At 39.7% G+C, this 21,815-nt stretch overlaps 1 protein-coding gene across 2 annotated transcripts in view; it reads right to left on the bottom strand.

The window, feature by feature from the left end:
* The window catches only part of MAGI3 (membrane associated guanylate kinase, WW and PDZ domain containing 3), a 293,074-nt gene extending 279,764 nt beyond the window's left edge, over positions 1–13,310 (bottom strand). For both annotated transcript variants that reach the window (XM_025364094.1, XM_025364092.1), the window contains exon 1: positions 12,814–13,310. In XM_025364094.1, coding sequence (XP_025219879.1) covers positions 12,814–13,129 — 316 coding nt within the window. In that variant the 5' untranslated portion in view covers positions 13,130–13,310. The remainder of the gene's footprint in view (positions 1–12,813) is intronic.
* Between the last annotated feature and the right edge of the window lie 8,505 nt (positions 13,311–21,815).

Genomic DNA, 21,815 nt, shown 5'->3' with positions numbered 1-21,815 from the left:
TGATGTCAAACATAGATGTCAGCAGCAGATATGGGAGGTGGGAGAGATACAAGCTAACCTAGGACAAAAAGTTACTACAGATGTTAAAATCCCTTGGCCCTATGATCATTCCAACTACAGGCCATAATGAAAAGAGAAGCTTACAGAAATGACAATGAGTCATCAAGAATGGGCTAAATTGTAATTAAAATACTATGTTTAAGAAGATGAGTGCCTGGGAAAGGATCAGCTATCACTCAGGGACTTCCTCCTTGTAGTATGCCTTCCTGAAATGCAGAAGTTGCAAAACTAAAAACTGTATCTTCCAGACTCCTTTATAGCCAGTATTCTGGATGCAAATCTGATTCCACCATTAAGATGCAGGACACAAGATATGGAAGGCAGAAGTAAAGCAAAGCCCCATTGGCCTGTAGCTTTTAGCAGCTTTCAGCTTGTACACAAGGTCATGAACATGTCAGTGTCCAGTCTCTAGCTTTGAACTAAAACAAAAAAGAGAGAATTTTCAATTAAGGAGTAGAAGCGTCAGTTAGGAGGTTTTACAGTGATGCAATGGAGTTGGCTGTAATTCTCTTGCAAGGCCAATTATTAAATTTTTATGAATTTTACAAATCAGTTGTCAAACACAGCCACTATTAAGAATTTAGTTGTATAAAATTACAATTAAATTATATTAAAAACAGAATTAATCATTTTCTAATTATTTTATAGACAGTGGCAGAGGCAGCAGGGACCAGATTCATCATAACAGTATTTAGTCACCAGTTCACAGGCATCAAGGAGAAGCTGTCACAGCAATGGCCAGATGCTACATTCCAGACTTCCAGCAGTTACAATGTTAACAGCAGTGGCTGTTGTGATCACCTTGATCGCAGCTACAGTAGCATTTTCTTGCCACTGTTTCAGTAGCAACCTCCTGATGGCCACTTTCCTGACTGTAGCAGAGGTGGCAGCTCCCACTGTGGACTGTTTCAAGGTGTCCTGGAAAAAATCATTCCCAGAGGCTCAGCCTAGAGCCTAGCCCTCCAGCCCTTTCAAAAGATTCCCCAAGCAACTAATTCCCTGCATTACATTCCTTTCTGTTTCCTGCACTGAACCCTGACTGATACTGCAAAGGAGTAAGGATTGCAGAAAGATTTTTTCATGTCTACACTCATGCTGTTCTTCACAGACCTACAAAGAACCCAAGCAAGACTCTACCATTCCCATTAGTCTTACCCAATAAATATAGTTTCCCCAGAACGGCCACCTCAATCCCCTTTCTTCAGTTTTGCCTCACAGGGAGTAGCTTGTCCTCTGCTGTGGCCAGCTTGACATGGCCTGAGATATCTTCCTGTCCCACCCCCAGCAAGAGCACAATCCCTCTTCTCAGTTATGCCATCACTACAGCCGAACAAGCTTGAGGACAGTGAGCCAAAGGTATCCTTGACAGTTCATCTCCCACAACCCTGAGTGTCCCCTTGCCCTAAAATTTATCTTCCCCCAATGCATCCCCTAGTCAGTCAAGGAAAAAAATAGAAGTATAGCTGACTCTAAATGAGACTTGCAGCATCAGCCCCACAGAGAGAGCAAGAAACAGTGTTAGCAGTCTACCACATAGCAGGAACTATTCAGAAACATTTTACGGAAAGCATTGTGAAGAATCTCCGATAGGAAAAATGATTTTCCAAAACTAAAGCAACTAACCAGAATAAATACTTAACTATTCAGCTATTATACCAGCTAACAATTTTGACTGTGTAAATCTTAATCATAAGTTACACCATTATAAAGGCTTAAAATGCCCTGAAAATCCATGGCATATAATGATTAAAATTCTTTCCTGTGCTGCAAGTTTCGGGATACCACTGCCTCTAACCTCATTCATGCATGCTGATGGCCTAACAAACTGAGTCTAGCACATTACACTTAATTCCAAGAGAATGCAGATTTCATAAACAGAGTATGTTTAACAAGTCCTTTTTTCACCAATTTTCTACACAGATTCTTATGCCAGAAACTAGAACAATGAAAGGAACCAAACAATCTGAGTTCCAGTCTCTGCTCTACCATGTTTATGCTATGACTTCTGCCACTGCTAAGCCTCGACTTGTTTATCTATACACTACAGTTGGATTACTGTGCTTCCTTCCACTCAAAGGACTGACTTTAGCCCAGAGAGAAAACATAACAGCACAAATACTTAAAGAATAAGAGGTGCCAACAATCCACAACCTGCTTTACCTGACTCTTCAAAGGATCCATCTTAGGTGTGCAATACTTGAAGCCTAGAAGGAGAAAGGTCTACTTAAATGCAATGAGTTATTCTTTTATCTAGCTTAGCTAAATTTTCTTTAAGCAAAGTGTACTTTTCTGAGAAGGGTCTGCATACTTATAAAAGATCCCTAATTCTAAAATACATTCCTTTCTACATTCACCAGAACATTTTCTAGGCTCTGTCTCAGGTAGGTATGCTAACACCTTCCTGGTGAGTGAATTACAGAAGAAGTAGAAAGGAAACACAATGACAAAATATTATTTGCAGTATCAAATATACAATTTTCCCAAATATATTTATCCCAAAATATGTATCTAATGTATTTATCTGGGCTTTTACATATTACAGAGAATATTTTCAGCAATAAAAATAATCTGCTGAAAATATTGTCTTACAAATGTAGCAAGAATACTAACTTTCTGCTTGATTAGCAATTCTTCGAAATAACTACTTATCACGCAGCTTAGTTGTACAGATTAAACTGCGCTGCCACAAACTCTGTTTTGAAACAGAACCAAGCAATGAAGCCTTTATTGTAAGTACTTGCCCAGTATTTTACTGCATTTAACACCCACGCAAACAATTCAGAATTGTGGTTTTTCCTTTTACTAGAGAAAGGAAGACAGGTTTTTTGGATATAAGGAACTAATATTCTATCCAAAAAGTAAAGACTCAACACTGTTTCAGTTCATAATTCTTCCTGAGAGTCTGTGTGAACTTTCATGTGTTAATCTCTCTCTTAAACTCAATTTTCTCATCTGTAAAGGAAGACGGTAACATCTGACTCATAGAGAATAAAAATATATAAAGTTCTTTATAAGAAAACATGAATGCTAATACATACATCCTTATAAACCAAATGAGACAGGTATAAAATGCCCTGACATGGGAGTTATTACTCTAAATGACAGCTAGTATATTGTGACAAGTCCCCAATATTCCTATTAGAGTAAGGTTGTCTAAACTTAGGGTTGTCACCAAAGGGAGGCTGAAGTATCATTTCAGTCATCAGCATTACATTGTGAGATTGCTCTAGTTAGCAAATCTAACTCTATTCAAAGGAAATTAAAATTTCCATTAGCTTGTGCATTCTAACCTAAACACTGAAATTAGTGAATAGAATTCTTAGCTAAAATTAATAATATTTTGACAAAGAGTTCTGCTGAAAGCTACCAAGTTGGATTAAGATACAATTCTGTGAACAGAGGTAATAAAGACTACATCATTTTACTAGATTTCATGGCTTAATTAATCAATATATGGAATTAATACTGGAGAACTCTAATCATTACAGGCTTTTGGAGTAGAAGCAGTAATTTTCCAAATATGGTCTGAAGGCATCCAAAGGGTGCCCAAACTAATCTAACAATACAAAATACTTGCTATGATGATTCCTATTGGCAAATCACACCCAGTTCCAAGAATGTTCATTTTTATGTACAATAAGTACATTCACCAATAATCTACCAACATTTAAAATTCACTAAAGATCCAACTACCAGATGACACTTGGCAAAACTACAAAACTCCTACAGTGTATGGCATATGTAAACTCAAAGTTATTACTAAAATTATTATTTTTATGGCACCAAAGCTGAAGACATTGATACAGTAATTAGAATATAAAAATAGTATGAAATGTTATTTGGAGCACCCACCCCTCTCTTTCAACTGTCTACGCCTGCTCTAGGTACCTCTGTTCTCCCAGTGGAGGCTGTAAAAAAACTTACAAAGGGGATCGGATTTTTTCCTGCAATATCTGCCAAATAACATTTTTGGTAATTAAACAGGTACGACATTACACCATACTTAAGTAATGTTTCAAAACTTATATACCCATTTTATATGTGTCAGTGAAGCAGTTCATTTCACATAATTTCCACGAAATCATGGTTAAAAAGTTTTATTAGGGACCCCTCAGAAATACTACAATAATGATGTTGTCTCAATTTGTGTTTAAAAGGACCATTGTTTTAAAAGCAAAACACCTTGGAAAATAATTCGTTTAGAATTTCATTTTCAAAAGGGTAGAATAAAATTGTTTTAAAAACGTAATTGCTTAACTAGGCTAATAATCTTTTTCTCAGTGCTGAAGACTGTTAATCTTCCAAAGTATTCCATCTCCCTAAAAATCAACAGCATTGACTTAGAGAATCTTGATTTTTTTTCAATCAAAGAAAATTAAATAAAAATTACAAGAAATACTTTTAAATTATACACATTAAGGTATCAGTATCTCAATTTTTTAAAGAAGTAACTTCTAAATAAAAGCAATTTTTTATTTAAAAAATTAAATATGATAATATTTGAGCAAAAGCAGTGCCTAGAAATCAAATCAGTTTTGGTTTACAGCCAATATCTGTTTTTCTAAAAATGATAGTTTTATGACAACTGTATACTACTGCTGGCTTCAAAGTAAGAGAGATTAAATGTTTTAAAAGAGATCATTTCCTGGAGTATTGATTCCTCGGCATCCCACCCTTTCAGGAACTCCCCCTCCCTTATGTCTTGGGGTTCTGCTACAGTTGTTAATCATATTATGCTATTTATATCCAGCTGCAAGGGTAGACATGTCCCCACGCCTGACCAATCATGGCACTTCATTGTCCTCTCCTCTCTCCACAGTAATTGGTCCAAGAGATCAGCACAGGGCCAAAGTCTCTGCATGAGATTTGTTATTAGACTCCAAAAAGATGAGAAGCTTTAAGGACCCTGTATGACTTGGGGGTTCAGAGCTACCTTCACTGCTACACTGACAGAGTCTAGCTGAGAAAAAATCCAACCTGGAAGAAAAGAGAACCAAATAATAATTCTAATGACCAACATTTGAGAACATGAAGTTAGCTGTTACTGATCTATGCCTGGATTTTAATGTATGTAAGTCAATAAATTTCTTCTTAGCCTAAATTAATCTCAATAGCATTTCTGTCACTTGCTACAGAATTCTTACAAATACAGAAACTGATATGTAAATTAAGATTTTTTTCTTTCCTACTGAGATCTAAGCTATATGTCACAAGATACTTGCTGCAAACTAGATAACCATATCCAAAGAGTAACATATCTCTAGAACTATTCCATTAAAGTGAATTTTTAAAAGTTATTTTACTGGAAGAAAAGCAAAGCCAATCTAGCTTAATTCTGTTTAAGTTCAGAAAAGGAAGCATTAACACTTGTTTTTTTCCTACCTTGTAGGGTATTTTCCTTTCATAAAACTACTTCTGCTAAATGCCATTATGTATAGTAAAACCCCATTTTTCATAGTCATGTGTAATTCCCAATCAGAACAACAATGAGATACAGGCTTGCCTCTCACAAACTTCCCTGAAGCCAGAAAATAATAATTATGTGTTTCAAATTCTGTGCAAAAAAACAGCAAAAGCAAAGAGGCTAAAATGCCAGAAAGTTTTAATTAAGTAGATAGGTTACCTTTCACATTGCATACCCAAGACAATAAAAAGGGAAGCCTCCAAATAGAAAAGATCTTAATTATTAACAAATTTGAAACAAAATTTTTCCAATTATCACTGCATGATATTTTTTAAAACCAAACCCTAAACTCAAAATAAATTATGGCAAGAAAGTTTAACCCTTTATAACCCATACAGAGTCTCTAAAACAATATCTCTCAGTATGTGTTAATAAAACAAGTACCTAATCACCTATAAGGACAGCGTGTCCTTTCTCAGGTATTTAGATACGTCACAAGTCAAATTATGGTCCTCAAAACGTAATCTATGTTCCTCTGGCCATGTTGGGATGACCGAAATGGGTGGGGGCTGCAAGTAAGTGGGTTGCTCCTGGGAACCACTGCTATGCAGCTGAGTGGCTGCATTAGGATAAATTGCTTGGGTTCAGGGAAGAATGGAGATATAATGATGCCCCCCTTCTCACTGGAAGTCAATTGGCTGTGACTATAACAAAAGGGAAGGCAGGATTAAGATGAAAATATATTTTTCAGTTCCCTTTTTCCTAGGCCAGCAAATTGTGTTTTCCCATAAAACTGGCTAGACTTCCAAAACAACCCAAACAGGGCTATTAACCATAAAGAACAGAACTAATGGTACATTAAGGGTTACATAAAAATATTCATAGTATTACATTATGAGTGGAATGAGGCTGAAGGCAGAAATAGCATTAAGCATCTTACAGCATTATCTCGAGGAGATAACACATTAAAAAAAAAAAAAAAGTTGTGGAAGACTATTCATAATGGAACTACCTAGCCATTTAAACAATTAATATGATCGTCCCTCTATTTTCCAATTATTCTACAATGTGGATTTTGTGCCCTTGTACAAAATAAAGTTTTTTATACACAAACACACACAACATTATTGAGATGGACCACACTGTAAACCTTTCTGTATGGAATGTTTTTGCCCTGTGTTTTTCTCCTCCTCTGCTTCTTACCTACTACTGGAAAGATCCTAATTCCACTCAACCAAAACCTGTCATCTTTCAAAACCAAAGTAAGTTCAAAATTATTCACAATTCATTCCTCAACCACTCAAGTCAGAAAACAAGGGCAGATGGTGTGGATCCTACCAAGATATTAAAAAAAAAAAAAAGAAGAAAAGAAAAGAAATCGTTCTTTCACTTCATGTACACATTTAACATCCATAAATTCACTATACATACCTAGATGAGGATAATTCCTTAGAATTAAAAGATTTTTTTGTAAAACATATCTTTTTAATGCAAGTAAATTACTTCATCTGGTATTCGACCAAAAAACTGCAATTGGTTCCAACATGGGTGGAAAAGTGGCAAGTAGGACTCATCCTACAAACAGTACAATATAGTATTTTATGAACAATTTAAGGACTTTTTGAAAAGACAGTTTTGCTTATATTTGATTTCCCTCTTTGTGAAATGACTTGAGAACCCAAATCCTTTCTAAAATGCAGCTCCACAACTTTTTTGAATAGCACACTATGCAGCCAGTTAATTAGTCTCGTTTTCACCAAAATTCATACTAAGACCTACCTAAAGAGTTTTAAACACTGGCAGAAAAGTGAAAAAGGCAAAACCCTTACTATAGGTATTCCTTACCAATGAGTCACTAAGCTCCTACTAAATTGCCAGCTTCTTGAAGATACACAACTTCTGACTCATGTTTATATCGCCAGTGCTAGCTCCATGCTGGCACTTGATGGGTGCACCACTAAGTGCTTGCTGAGGGAATGAATGTATGCCAGTAATAGGACTTCTTATTTTTTCTGTATTAAATAAAATAAGCATTTTTTCTTGGAAAACATTCTGAATAATAGTTGTTCTTCAAAAACAAAATAATAACAAGATATTTTGTTAGCAAAACCAGCTCGAAGAGCAATGAATGGATTTGCCTCTTTCCCTACAAACATGTCTCATAACACCAGCTTCTAAGTTTCTGAAACTCATACTTTTGGCAATAGTTTTAAATTCAGGGCATTCATTCTGTCTACCAAAATGTAATATTTCAAGAAAATTATTTCTCAAAATTTCAGAAGACAAAAAATACTTTATTAAAGGCAAAACAGTTCTAGTCTTCAATAGCAAAACACTTATCTTTTGTCAAATCACACACACACACACACACACACACACACAAAACCCTGACATTCACAGACTTTGAAATTGGTAAATAATATTAAAGTAACCCATTAAAACAAGATTCTCTTTCAACATACTCCCAAAACACTAAGTCCCCCCAAAAATTACAAAGCACTTAGGGGTTACACAGTAAAGACCATATGAAACTATCACTTGAGAAGATTAGGCACTGACTTCATAAGTCAGACACTTGAATGAATTTAGAAGATTTGTTTTGCTGCCAGTTTACATAAATTAGCAGAAAAAAAAATCACGAAAATTTGTCTCTCATAACAAAAGGTTTTGTAAAGTATATCCCAGGATCTCAGAGGAAAAATAATGTATACGTCCCAGGAACACAGAGTTATATTACATGAAAATCAATTTTAGCAATAAACTGAACAAAATTTAAAATCATCTAAAAATCAAATGGCCAAATGTTAAGTATTTGTTTGTACCAGTAAGATAGCAAGAAATTAAAGAATTGTTAAAATGCCTCAACCTAGGAAAATAAAGCTTTATAAACTAAATTTTTTAAAAAGTCTGGGGGTAAGGGCAGGATCAATAAAGTGCCCAAAATGATATACTAGAAAATGATATATGAGAAGAGTTAACAAAAGTTTGTGTATATGCACGTATGCATATTTATATGCATACGTATATATACACACACATATATACATACTGAGATATTTGGATGTAATACTCCTAGAAAATGATGGAGAGAAAATGTTTTTAAGTACAAAGATGTTAATGATATAATAAGAGTCACCAAATATCACGCAAGCAAATCAGTTTGCAATCGCTAAGGTGTAAGACCATTACTCATATGAATTGAAGGTGTCAATGAACAGAATCCAAAACCTGAACCCTTGAGTTATTAAGAGCTTTGGCTGGGGGGGGTGGGGGCAGGGGGAAAAGAAAAGAAAAAAGAAAAAATCTACCAAAATCTGAAATAGTAGGAAATTTTCGACTTTAAGGTTTATCAAAATGTAATGCTACTTTCCCTAGCAAAGGGGGCTTGGCTTGCTTCTCTTTCTGTTGTTTCTAAAACACTCTCTAGGTCTCTAGATTTTCTTGTTTTAAAAAACGTACGAAGAAATGTATTGAAACCTGGGAGGCTAACAATTAACTCTAAATTCTCTTACCTTTCCCGTCTTCAAATATTACAACCACCTCAACAAAACTCATCAAAAATCCCAAATTACCCACTAAACAAATAAACAAAACAAAACTAACAAAAAGATTCAATAGAGAAGAAAGGCACAGCGTTATTTTTATTTAAATAACACAAATATTTCTTATTTTAAAACATCCAGTAATGTTTCTTCACCAACAGGAAGTGTATATCTAGGAAATTAGCCCATTTTAATAAAACTCCCTTACAAATTGGATGTCCCAAAGAGTCAGCAGTGAAGACTTTTACCTACATTTAACATTACCCAGGAACTGTTTCACCTTGGTTTTTATTTAAACAAACTATAACATTGTTTCCTATGATTTTCATCCCTGGATACACTACTTGCTTAGGGTAGTTGAATGTAATGTGTGCATGATACGGCAGTAGACAATGATTTCATGTTTATTGTACCAATACTTAATCTCTGGAATAAAATACACATAATTTACCGAAATTTACTGAAAGCAAACTGCTGAAATACGAGCTTAAAGGTGTATGAAGAAGCATAAAACTGTGCACAATTAGAGTCTGGGGAATTTTAGAACAAAACTAACTACTTGTATATTAACCAGGAGAGAAATGGTTTAAGAGTATATACTCTATAGTAAAATCAAAGAAACTAAACCTAGTCATAGTACTATATCACAAAACAATTTCACCAGGGGTCCAAAGTTCAACTTTACTACTGGGCAAAGACAAAGTTCAAACTCAAATGACAACTTTTCTCTTTGCAGAAAAATAAACAACAGGGTCATAATTAAGAAACAGGTAACTAACTGGGCCAAGCAACAGGTGAAACCAATGATTCTTCTAGAAGCAGGCAAAGTACTGACTACTAAGTACTACACTAATACTAAAACAGTAAGAAATTACCTAATTGATTCAGGAAAAGTTTTAGATTAGAAACCGCATTTTAAAGAGTAACCTTCAATTCTCTATTAAAGATTATAACCAAAAAAGGGGGAAAAAACCACAGCTAAAGACAGTAGGTGCCGGAAAGATGTTAAGTCACCTGGCTTTTGGTACAGGCTTTGGGAGGGCGACCCTTAGCACCTAAGTGAAAAGAAGGCTAGGAAGAATCAGCACTACAAAAGCCATGTCCTACAACCCAGCTTATCCTTCTGCCATGGACTTTCTCAGAAGACAATACGAGATCATTTCCAATTAGTATTACATCTTACAGAAATAGTTAAATTTTACTCTTTCACTGTGCTAGTCTCTAAATGTCATGTTATGAATATGGTTTAATAAAAAGCAACTAGTCAAGACAACAGAGTGCTAAGTACACTTTACAATACCTTATTAACTTGAAAAATCAATTTCTGTCACAAAGTTTAGAGAAAAGGGAAAAAAATAAAACAATGTTTACGGCAAGTTTCTTTTTAAATTCCCTTACTCTATTTTCACCCTTTCCAAAATGAATCACAACAATAAAGAATCTTCGTCTCTGTTGAAAATAATATTTGTTTTTAATCAAACTCAAAGTTCTACAGATAACCTCTTCAAGTTCTTGACTTCTAGTATTTAAAGTCTTGTGTTTAACCTGTAAAAATCTTGCTATTTTATAACAAATGTTGCTTTTAAGCAAAGCCATTTAAGAAAGCCATTTAATATAATACCTAACATGAGGCTATTAAGAAGCTAAGAATACTATTTTTAAAAGAGATTAAAATTTTTAAATTACAACCTGCTTAGAAACAATATTAATCTCAGATAACACAGACATAATGATATCTTGAGAAATTACTGACTCAAAGTGTCTCTTTAAAAAATAAGTGTAGTATTCAGAACTTTACTACTAATGACTACAAAATGTTCTGCGACCATTAATATGTTATTCCCTTTATTTTGGCTAAATCTTTAAAATAGAACAGTGTCTATGGCTGTCAAGAGGGTAAAACTGTATTACTCTAATAATGTCAACTACATACTGGGGCATAGGATGCTTATCTAACACAGTTAATATGACTAATACTCTAAATCTTGAATTATTGTTAAATATAATACAAAGGTTGAGAAAATGTATAACAGGTAGATTAGACTAATGTGAAATAGCCATCTCTTCAGTCTTCTAAAAAAAAAAATCACAATAATTTAGAATACACCAGCTTCCATGTCAATATATCAACTTTAAAATTTCTAAAAATACGTTATATTCTCATCTTTGCCCCAACTACTCAAAACAAAACACAAAGCAATGATGCAGATGTTCTCATTATTCACTGACTCATGGGATTTGAACTAAGATTTGGCACCTAGACTAGTAAATGCTGTCTATATAGTCTTTTGCACATTACACACAGTGCGTGACTGGCTGAATTACAGCCCCAAAAGTCTTTCCTCTGCCTTTCACACACTGTAAAAGTTAGCGTTAAGAAAAAATTTTACAAATTCTCAAAACTATACAGAAAAAGCTGTTTAAAGTCTGCCAAAGTTTTAAAAAATTAACAACAATAAAAAGAAAACCTCACTACATAAACCCATACATTTAAAATGAATACGATGGAATAGGCTATAGAAAGAAAATCTTAATTATGATCTTAGGAGCATATGAGTCTGTGTGTATATATATCCACAATACACAGACATATGTAAACCGCACCACAAACCATCAAGCCCCATTAAGCTCAAGGACTATTAAAGATATATTAATATTTCCAAAGCGAGCTGCTGAGAAAGAAATGAGAAGGAGATAACATATTAAATTTTTCTCCAGAATTTTCTAGCATTTTGCCATCAAGGGATGGACTGCTACCTAGCCCAGGTAACAATTAAGCAGCCCATTATATTTTGATGCACCGTATACTCAGTAGAGCACATTCAGGAAAAACAGTTTGGTTTCTAATAACGTTACAATCACCATTCTCTCTCCCACAAACATCTAAGACGACAGAACCACATTCTATCTATGCTGAAACAAAACCAACAATGCTGTCTATAACAAATTCATAAGAACTACTACATACTATCAGATCTTACTGTATGCTGTCTCTGATCAATGCTTTGAAACTGACGAGGTATGCCATAAACGTAACGTGCTTTGCAGCAAATTTTACTAGCATAAAAGATACCAAGGCAAAAGAGCCTCCTTTAACCTACCACTTCAACAAAATTCTGTAAAATCAAAAGCGTTACAGAAGCTTTCACTCCGCTAGGCACCTAAGTCTTCCTTCAAAACCCAGACTCTCTTCAACAGCTCCCTGCAAGAACACACCAGTCGGCCACATATCACATATTGTACCCTCATCGGTACTCAGACACCTGAACCACCTGGACTGACAGAGTTAGGCTGACAGCTCCGAGATGTCTGCTAGTGTGCAAGAAACACTGAAGCAGCTAAGCCATTCCAGGTACACTAGGTGGTAACCTTGGCACCAAGTACTTCTATAGTAAAGACCCTTTTTCCCTGTTAGAAGATGCGTAAGATCGTTCCAAAGAAAATGCTACAATCCTAAGAACCTTTTTGCACAACAGAGAGCGGAAAAGGCTGGCCTTCTCTAGTCAAAAACTCTTGTCTGCGGGGGGAGATGGAGCTACAAATACAGGAAACTCAGCTTCTAGTCGCAATTCTGTGACAGCTAACACAGCTAGCAGGGCAACCTCGCCAAGCCAGAGCTCAGTTTTCCCATCGGCAAAATGGGACTCACCAACGCCACCCCTCCCCCTCGTCAAGGAGTCAGGCACACCCTAGAGGTCTAAGATTATCCGGGACCATACGCGGTGGGGAGGTGCCGTCGCTCCCAGGACGCCCACCCTGGCGCCCCTGTACCCAACACCCCGCGGCAGATACGCAGGGCCGGCGTACCTGGTTTCACAGTCTTGAGACGGATGGGCTCGCGGAAGTGGCGGATGACAGCCAGGGTGTCCCGGTTGGTGAGCCCGCTGACAGGCGTCCCGTTTACCTCCAGCAGCACATCCCCTGGGCTGGGCGCCTTGCCGGAGACGACGCAGCAGGTGCCCCCGCCGGGCTCCTCGCGGAGCCGCCCCAGGTAGGGGAACTCGCCACGCTCCGCGCCACCGCGGATCTCCGCGCCGAAGTCGCCCGGGGGCCCGGCCCAGGACACGGCGCACTCCTGCACCTTGCTGAGCCAGTGCTTCTTCTTCTTCAACGTCTTCGACATCCCGAACCCCGCTGCACCATGGGGGAGACCCCGCGCGGGCGGCCGGGGCGCCGCTCCGGCCCCGTCTCAGCCCGGGGGCCCTGGGCGGCCCGCGCAGCCGGGTCAGGGGGGCCTCGCCGCTCCGGTCCCCACCCGGTGACCACAGCCCGCTGGGGGCCCGGCCGCTCCCAGACCCGAGACGCCTCTTGGACGCCCCTCCCAGCTGCGCTCCCCGGGGCTGACCAGACTCCGCGAGGGCCACCGCGGGTTAGGCTGAAGAAAGGAAAAGGGAATTGTCCCCAGGCGGTTCCAAAAGGGGCTTCGGGCGGGGTCACTACCGCCGGCTGGTCCCCGGGCGCAGCGCCCGAGCGGCGGGAAAGGCTGAGGCGGGGGGGCGGTGAGGTGAAGGGGGAAGAGCCGGGAACGGGAAAAATCCGTCGGGGGCGCGCAGAAGCGCGCGTAGACCCGTCGCGGGATCGATTGTGCCCGCTGCGGAGCTGTAGCGCGGAGACCAACGCCTGCCCAAGCTGCCAGGAAACTGCCGCTTTCAAACCCGCCGCAACCTCCTCCTCCTCCCTTTTCCCTTCCCCCCGCCCTCGCCCATCCCTCATCCAGAGCCCCGCCCCCTCCTGCCGCGCGGCGCCCGGCGCGCTGCCGTCACAGGCCCGGCGCTTGGGAACGAGCCCAGGCTCCGGACTCTCGCGCCAGGGATTGGCCCCCGGCGGGCAGGGGGCGGACCACCAACGAGAATGAGGACCACTGGTTGGTCGGTGCGAGTGCAGGAGGCGGGCACTAGAATGACTGAAGTTTAGAGAGGGTGGAAAGAAGAAGTTTGGAGAGTGAGGGAGGGCGCAGAGGAGGGGCAGGGGAGTGGAATGGGCTTCAGGTCGCAGGGCCGGGAGAGGCCCTCTGCGCGGCTGCTGGAGCCGAGGAAAACGCGAATCCGAGAGTGACCGAACTCCCCGAAGTGGGGGCGTGGCCGGCGAGTTAGGCGGAGACGCAGGCGGAGCCTCCGAGTCTGTGCGGGGCGCTGAGAGGGGCCGGTGTGCTTAGATTGGAAGACAACGTGCGGAGTCCTGACCCTGCCAAGGTTCCGGGGCCTCTAGGGTGGCCTGTTACAGCCGATAGCTTGCACTGAGTGGATATTTCTTGTTCATTCGTTCATTCAACAAATGTTGAATGAACGCCCATTGAGGCAGGGCTTCGGAGTCCGGTTGATGAAAGATATTATAAAATAGAGTCCGGCACTTAACTGCTGTGTGACCTCAGACAAATTAGACAACCTCTCTGAGCCGCAGCGTCCTCAATGAAAAGTGAAGATTCCAGAAGATGTACAAAATAACTGCATAGTGCCTGGCAGTGTGTGGATGCCTCTTAAAGTTTAGTAGCTGCTGCTGCTGATGATGATGATGACAATGACGATTTTGTGTTAGATATTGTGCTAGGTACTGGGATTCAAGGGTGAAGAAGCCCCGCTATTGAGGAGGTTACAGTCTAGTGGGAGAGACTGAGAAGTAAGCAGACTGCCTGAGGTGAGGGGGCGGGGTGGAGGTAGAGGTGGATTATTAAGAACTAGCCTGGTAGCCAGCAGACCTGGTTGGAGTCTTGACGTGCTACTGACTTGCTGTTTGACCTTGGCCAAATCTCAGTTAAAGGAGGTGAAGGGAGAACGAACATCAAATAAAAGATACCGTAGATCCCTTCCAGCTCTAATTTTTCGGAAACTTCACTTCAGCTTTCTCTCTTCCCCGGCTTGACTCACACTCTTCCCTGTCTTTGGAATGCCCTTCAAACCATCTCTTTTAAAACTCCTATCCGTCATCATCCCAAATGCCACCTCTTCCAGGTAGCTTTCTCTGATTTCTTGCCCTCAAGTGGAAAATGTTTTCTCTGAGCTATGATCTTTGTTTCACTTCTGCAGCATGCCATTTATTTGTGTAGTCTCCTGTCTCCCTTCAATAGTAGGTGAGAGCCCTTATTTAACTCCACAGAATCTCACCACACCTCAGATAGACTGGACCAAACTTCAATAGCTGCAGTCATTTGGTTGACATCATTGTATCAGTCAGGGTCCTGGCAGGAAACAAATGGCATTTTGCAAAGATGTGGGCAGGGTGTGGGAAACCACAAGAGAAGCCTGGAACCCTGAGGCTACAACTCCTAGATCTGTCCAATCAGGGGAAAGAACAGTTGCCGAAAAATCCAGACACAGAGGGCCACCTGACAGGAGTCTGACCTTCAGTCAACGGATGCAGTCAGCCTAAGTAAACACCCAGCAAAGGACCTGGGGGATTTATATCTAACTCACCACCCACCTCCAGTCTCCTGGTGGTGTAGGTCAATGGCCAAGTCCAACCAGAAGCCAGAGGGCAAGGGAGGCTTTTGATATAGTTCATATCAGTCAGTTTCAGAAAAGGAAACAGTGCATCTGAGGGGAAAATATTCAGCACAGACACCATGTGGGTGGCTCAGATTTACCCATATCTGAGACGAAGCTTGGAGTATTTTTTTTTTTCTAAACTACTACCTATACTAATGGATTCCTGGATAAAATCTTCATAACCTACACATCATCTGTTTTTGCTGAAACTCTGAGAAAACATCTTTCTCTGTCTAGATTGCATCTGTTAGAATGCCTTTGGCCTCAAGGAACAGAATATTTGACAGTAGCTTTAAACATGAGGTCATTTATTATATCTTTAATATAAGTTTCAAGTGCAGATAGTTTCAGGGTTAGTTGAGCAGCACAATCATGTCATCAAGGACCCAAGCTCTTTTTTGTGTTTGCTCTCTGCCCTCACATGTGTGTTAGTGGCCGTCACCTCTTAATTGCAATGTGAGTGCCATAGCTCCAGACATCACATCCATAGAGGTCATTGCACAGAGCAGGAAGGGAAGAAAAGGAAGTGCTGTCCACCATTTTTATGAAGGAGAAAAACATTTCCCAGACTTTAGAATCTTCCTTATTGTCCAGAAAATGGTCACATGCAACATCAGATCAGTCACTGGCAAAAAGAGAGGATTTGCCACAGTTCATTAAATTGATCACAAGTCATCCCTAAACAAAATGAGTGTTCTGATGGAGAGAAAAGGGGAAATAGTTGCTAAATAGGCATCCAACAGTGTTTGCCACATGCCTCAACCATCAATAAGTTATATTCATTCTTGGGCAGAAAACTGCAGTGGTTCAGAGCTTGAGCTTTTGTGTCAGACTGCAAATCCCAGCCTTTCTACTTAGTAGCTCTGTGATCTTAAGCAAGTTATTTAACTTTGCCTATCCTCAATTTCCTCATCCACAAAATGGGTTTGATGACAGTATTTACCTGAGCTGTTGTGAGAATTGTATGAAGCTATTTGAGTCAAGTAATTTCAGTCAAGCTATTTGATAATATAGGGTGCAGCATAGAGCAAACAGTACATTTTTATTTTAGTTTGTGCTAAATTGTACTATCTGTGACAAAGCTAAAAACATCATATTAAATTCACCCATCTTAGTAAGCTTTGGTTCAGTTTTTTAAATATTCTAGAAATAAGCTACCTATGCTATTGAATTAATTCTAGTAGGATATTATTTTGGCAATTATTACATAAAGGGGTCATATCATAAGCTTCTGTCTCTAAAATGGTGCCTAATTAAATCATCATATTGTATCCATGTTTATCACTACTTTCCAAACCTAATGATTGGCTTAATAGTTGTGATTTCCATTAGGGAATATTAATAAGCCAAACAACATGGAACAAAAATAATAAAAATAAATGAGGCAATTGAATTTGATGATCTTGTCCAAGGTTTCTTTGGGCTATCTCTGTCTAATCTATAGAGATAGAGATAGCTATGTGTGTTAGGCTATTTTTGTGTCATTATAAAGAAATACCTGAGGCTGGGTAATTTATAAAGAAAAGAGGTTTAGTTGATTCACAGTTCTGCAGGCTGTACAAGCATGGCGCTGGTATCTGCTTGGCTTCCTGGTGAGGCCTCAGGTAGGATTCACTCATGGTGAAAGGCGCAGCAGTGGCAGGCACATCACATGGTGAAAGTGGGAGCAAGAGAGGGTGGAGGTGCCACACAGTTTTAAACAACCAGGTCTGGTGTGAACTCACTCATCGCCAAGAAGACAGCACTAAGCCATACATGAGGGATCCGTCCTGTCCCCATGATCCAAACAGTTCCCACCAGGCCCCACCTCCAACACTGGGGATCACATTCAACATGAGATTTGGAGCGGACAAATAGCCAAAACATATCAATATGTTTCACTATGGAAACTTACAAGTTCAGTCCCAAGATGGCTGCAGAAGCTCCAAGTATCACATCCTCACACAATAATGTCTAAAGACTGAAAGGAGAGAAGAGGATATTTCCTTTCCTCATTTCCTTTTTGTAGATCAAGGAAGCCTTTCCCCCAAAGGCCTCCAGGAAGTCTTCTCCTCCAGCTTCTTGGCCACAGTTTCCCGAATTTACTTTACTAAATGAATCTTTGCCAAGGGTAATGAAATATCCTATTACTCCTCCAACATCACCTCTGGTACTCTGAAGGGGGCCCTGCTTCTTCGGCTGCACAATATAGGGACAAAACTTGGGGGAAGGGGTCTCTTAGTAAATATAGGGAGAGGACATTAGCTTTTGGGTAAGCAACCCACATTGTCTGCCACGTGTGCACTGCATTGATTTCCTTCTAATAATTTTTTTTTTTTTTTTAAGCAAGGTGGAAAGTTTGTTTTGTTTCATAATATTGTGCCTAATGTTTCTAATGACAGTTACATAAACCCACTCCTGACTGGGCGCAGAGGCTTAGACCTGTAATCCCAGCACTTTGGGAGGCCAAGGCGGGCGGATCACTTGAGGTCAGGAGTTCAAGACCAGCCTGGCCAATATGGTGAAACCCCGTCTCTATTAAAACTACAAAAATTAGCCCAGCATGGTAGGAGCTACCTGTAATCCCAGCTACTCACTTGAACCGGGGAAGCAGAGGTTGCAGCAAGCCAAGATTGCACCATTGCACTCCAGCCTAGGCGTTGCAGCGAGGCTCTGTCTCAAAAAACCCACTCTTGGCCGGGCGCAGTGGCTCACACCTGTAATCCTAGCACTTTGGGAGGCCGAGGCAGGTGGATCACCTGAGATCGGGATGGGTCTCTACTAAAAATACAAAGTTAGCTGGGCGTGGTGGCGCATGCCTGTAATCCCAGCTACTCGAGAGCCTGAGGCAGGAGAATCGCTTGAACCCGGGAGGCGGAGGTTGCGGTGAGCCGAGATCGTGCCATTGCACTCCAGCCTGGGCAACAGGAAAGAAACTCCGTCTCAAAAAAAAACAAAAAACAAAAAACAAAAAACAAATCCCACTCTTTTAAGTAGAAAACTTCAGAATGGAGGTATAAATTTCCCATTTTTGAAAGTGACCCATACTTAGTTACTTCTTTGTACAATCAGGGATGCCTCATGGTGGTGCAATGCAGAGTCTATGTGAGTAGTGCCCTGGAGTTATTCATGGCTCTGTGCCAAAGCAAGACAAATGGAGGGGGAAATGTAGATTTTGTTTATATTTATATTCTCACTAGTTTCATGGAAAACTGAATTTCTAGTAACAATAAATCAAACCGTCATTATTTAGATGAAGTTATTCTCAACTATTGAGGTGGCAGACAGTGGGGAAAAGGGGCAGTGGACAGATAGAACAAATATGCGCCTTCTATACAGAATGTAAGAAAATGTGTCCTGTTTTTTTTCCGACAGATTATTATAATAAAATCATCTTGAGTTGTTAAAATTCTGATCCACAAAATCTTTCGCTGGCTTAGAAAATGTTTATATTTACACATATAATGGAAATAATATATGTAATGTAGTCCAATATTAATAGCCTAGCCAAATTCAGTATTAATGTTCTATTGTACTTTATATTTTGTTAGTGTTTTTATTTGCCTAGGTTATGTGCCAATTTGTATGCCAATGCTAAAGTATGCTCAATTACAAAAGCAATAACATGGAAATTTTTATTTCACTTAAATAAACTAATTTATTGTTTAAAATCAGTATTACTGTGTTTCTCACTTAAACATGCATTTTTACCCATAGATGCACTTACCTGCAAATGACCAAATGAATCCAACCCAAATTCAGAGAACAACAGCAACATTAAAAATCAGTTTCGGCCAGGCGCAGTGGCTCACGCCTGTAATCCCAACACTTTGGGAGGCTGAGGTGGGCGGATCACCTTAGGTCAGGAGTTCAAGACCAGCCTGACTAACATGGTGAAACCCTATCTCTACTAAAAATACAAAAATTAGCTGGACATAGTGGCAGGCACCTGTAATCCCAGCTACTTGGCAGGCTGAGGCAGAAGAATCACTTGAACCCAGGAGGCGGAGGTTGCAGTGAACGGAGATCCTGCCATTGCACTGTAGCCTGGGCAACAGAGCCAGACTCCATCTCAAAAACAAACAAACCAACAAAAAATCAGTTTCAGTGCCAACATCTTTTGGAAAGGGGAGTTAGTTAAGCAGTTAGGTGTCACGTTTGTCTAACAAAACAGGACAAAGAGAACATTGAAAGAAATAGAAAATGCCAAAATACCCATCTTTCTAATTAAAAGCCACCTTTTCCCCAAAGCTGGCCTGGATTTCCTATAGGTGGAAGCCATCTCTTCCTTCTCCAATGTTGTTTCTATCTATGTGTTTTATCTTTTCCAGTAGACCTCAAGATCCCTGAGGGCAAGATCTCTTTTTGATTCATTTGTGTATCTCTCATTGAGCTGGGTGCTTTGTCTTTGGTGCAGTTAGCACACATTCATTTATAGCAATGAACAGATTTACAAGGCCCTTCCTTTCATAGGGAAGAAGACAGTAAACCTGAAACAAGTAAATTATCAAGATAATTTCAGGTAGGTGGCCGGGCATGATGGCTCACGCCAAGGCAGGTGGATCACTTGAACCCAGGAGTTTGAGACCAACCTAGGCAAGATGGCGAAACCCCATCTCTACAAAAAATACAAAAATTAGCCAGGCATGGTGGCACATGTCTATGATCCCAGCTACTCAGGTGGCTGAGGTGGGAGGATCACCTGAGCCATAGGCGGTCGAGGCTGCAGTGAGGTGTGATCAGTGCACTTCAGCCTGGGCGACAGCGTAAAACCCCATCTCTCTAAAAAAAAAGATAATTTCCAGTAGTAATAAATATAAATGAAACAGAATAAGTGTAAGTGATTGAGTGGCTAAAAGTAGACACAGGCTTCATTAGATAGAGGGCTTAGAGAGAGGGCTTCAGGGAAAGTAACAGTTGTGATGAGACCTGAATGACAACGAAAAGTGAGCCATATGAAGATATAAGTCCAGCACATTCCAGAGCTACACGAAGACCTTAGGTAGGCCTTTGTCTGAATGAATGTAAGGAACAGAAAGAGTGCTGGAGTGGGGTTATGGAGGAGAGAGTGGTAGGAAATGAAATCAGAGAGGTAGGCCAGATCACATAAAGCTTTTTAGGTCAAAATAAGGAATTTGGAACTTATTCTGAGCACAGTGAGAAGTTTTAAAGAGAGAAATGGCACAATCTGGTTTACATTTTAGGCCTAATGGCTGTGATTCTGATTGCTATGTTGAAAAGGATGGGCGGCGGTGACAGTGGAAACAGAGAAGGCAGACAGAAACCTGGAATGAGAATCCACTGAGAGATGACGGTGGCTTAGACCAGGGTAGAAATAATGCAGATGAAAATCTGTTGAAGGCACTGTGGAAACCAGAAATTATAGCTTTAATTTTCTAGACTGATCACAGCTAAATAAACATACATTACAATTGTACTTAATAAGGAATTTTGTGGAGTGTAATTGTTTTGTCGAAATGTCCTTTCCCCATAAGATAAGGAGGAAGACACTAGAAAGTAAAAAGTGAGGAAAAGTTCTTAATTAAGTTTAAATTTATACAGGTTCTTTCTTTTATTATGTTTATTCAGAAGAGCTTCCAGAGAGATGTAATGTTAATTTCAAGGTTTTTGTTTAATCTCTTAAGAAAGTAACATCCACTCAAAGCGCATGATGACTTAAAGTTTATGAAACAACATTTATTGTTCCTTTAATCTATAGAATGTATTATATGAAGTAGAATTTGTTTCTTAAATTATAAACTAACTCGCGAGCCTTGTTTTTTAAAACAGCTCTGACACCATATAAAATCATTTAGGTTATTTGACTAGTTAGAAAACTTCAAATTTTTTAGTCTTATTTTCCCACTGCAGACTGGAAGCCAACAGTGCCTGTGGCAGATTCCAATACAAAGCACAAACTGAGTCTCCTTTACTTCAACAGAAGGAAAATTCTCATTTACTTGGCTAAACTTAGGTGTAGTGCTTCCAGACACACACTCACAAAATTTCACGTAAATATGATTGGAAAAATACCACATGAGCTTAAAATAAACACACGCCATTCAAAGACAGGATACTGTGGTCTTTCCTACACTAACAATTACTCTACACTAACAATGGCTCCACGTATGATTTTTCAGCTTTACAGTGATGCAAAAGCAATATGCATTCAGTAGAAACCATAATTCAAGTACCATACAACCATATAGTTTTCACTTTCAGTACAGTATTCAATAAATTACGTGAAATATTCAACACTTTATTGTAAAATAGGCTTTGTGTTAGATGATTTTGCCCAATTGTGGGCTAATATAACTGTTCTGAGCATGTTTAAGGTAGGGTATGCTA

This window comes from Theropithecus gelada, chromosome 1, assembly GCF_003255815.1.
Source record: "Theropithecus gelada isolate Dixy chromosome 1, Tgel_1.0, whole genome shotgun sequence".
Classification (NCBI taxonomy): domain Eukaryota; kingdom Metazoa; phylum Chordata; class Mammalia; order Primates; family Cercopithecidae; genus Theropithecus; species Theropithecus gelada.
The sequence above is the reverse complement of the archived record's forward strand: the minus strand, read 5'-3'. Positions and strand labels throughout refer to the sequence as shown.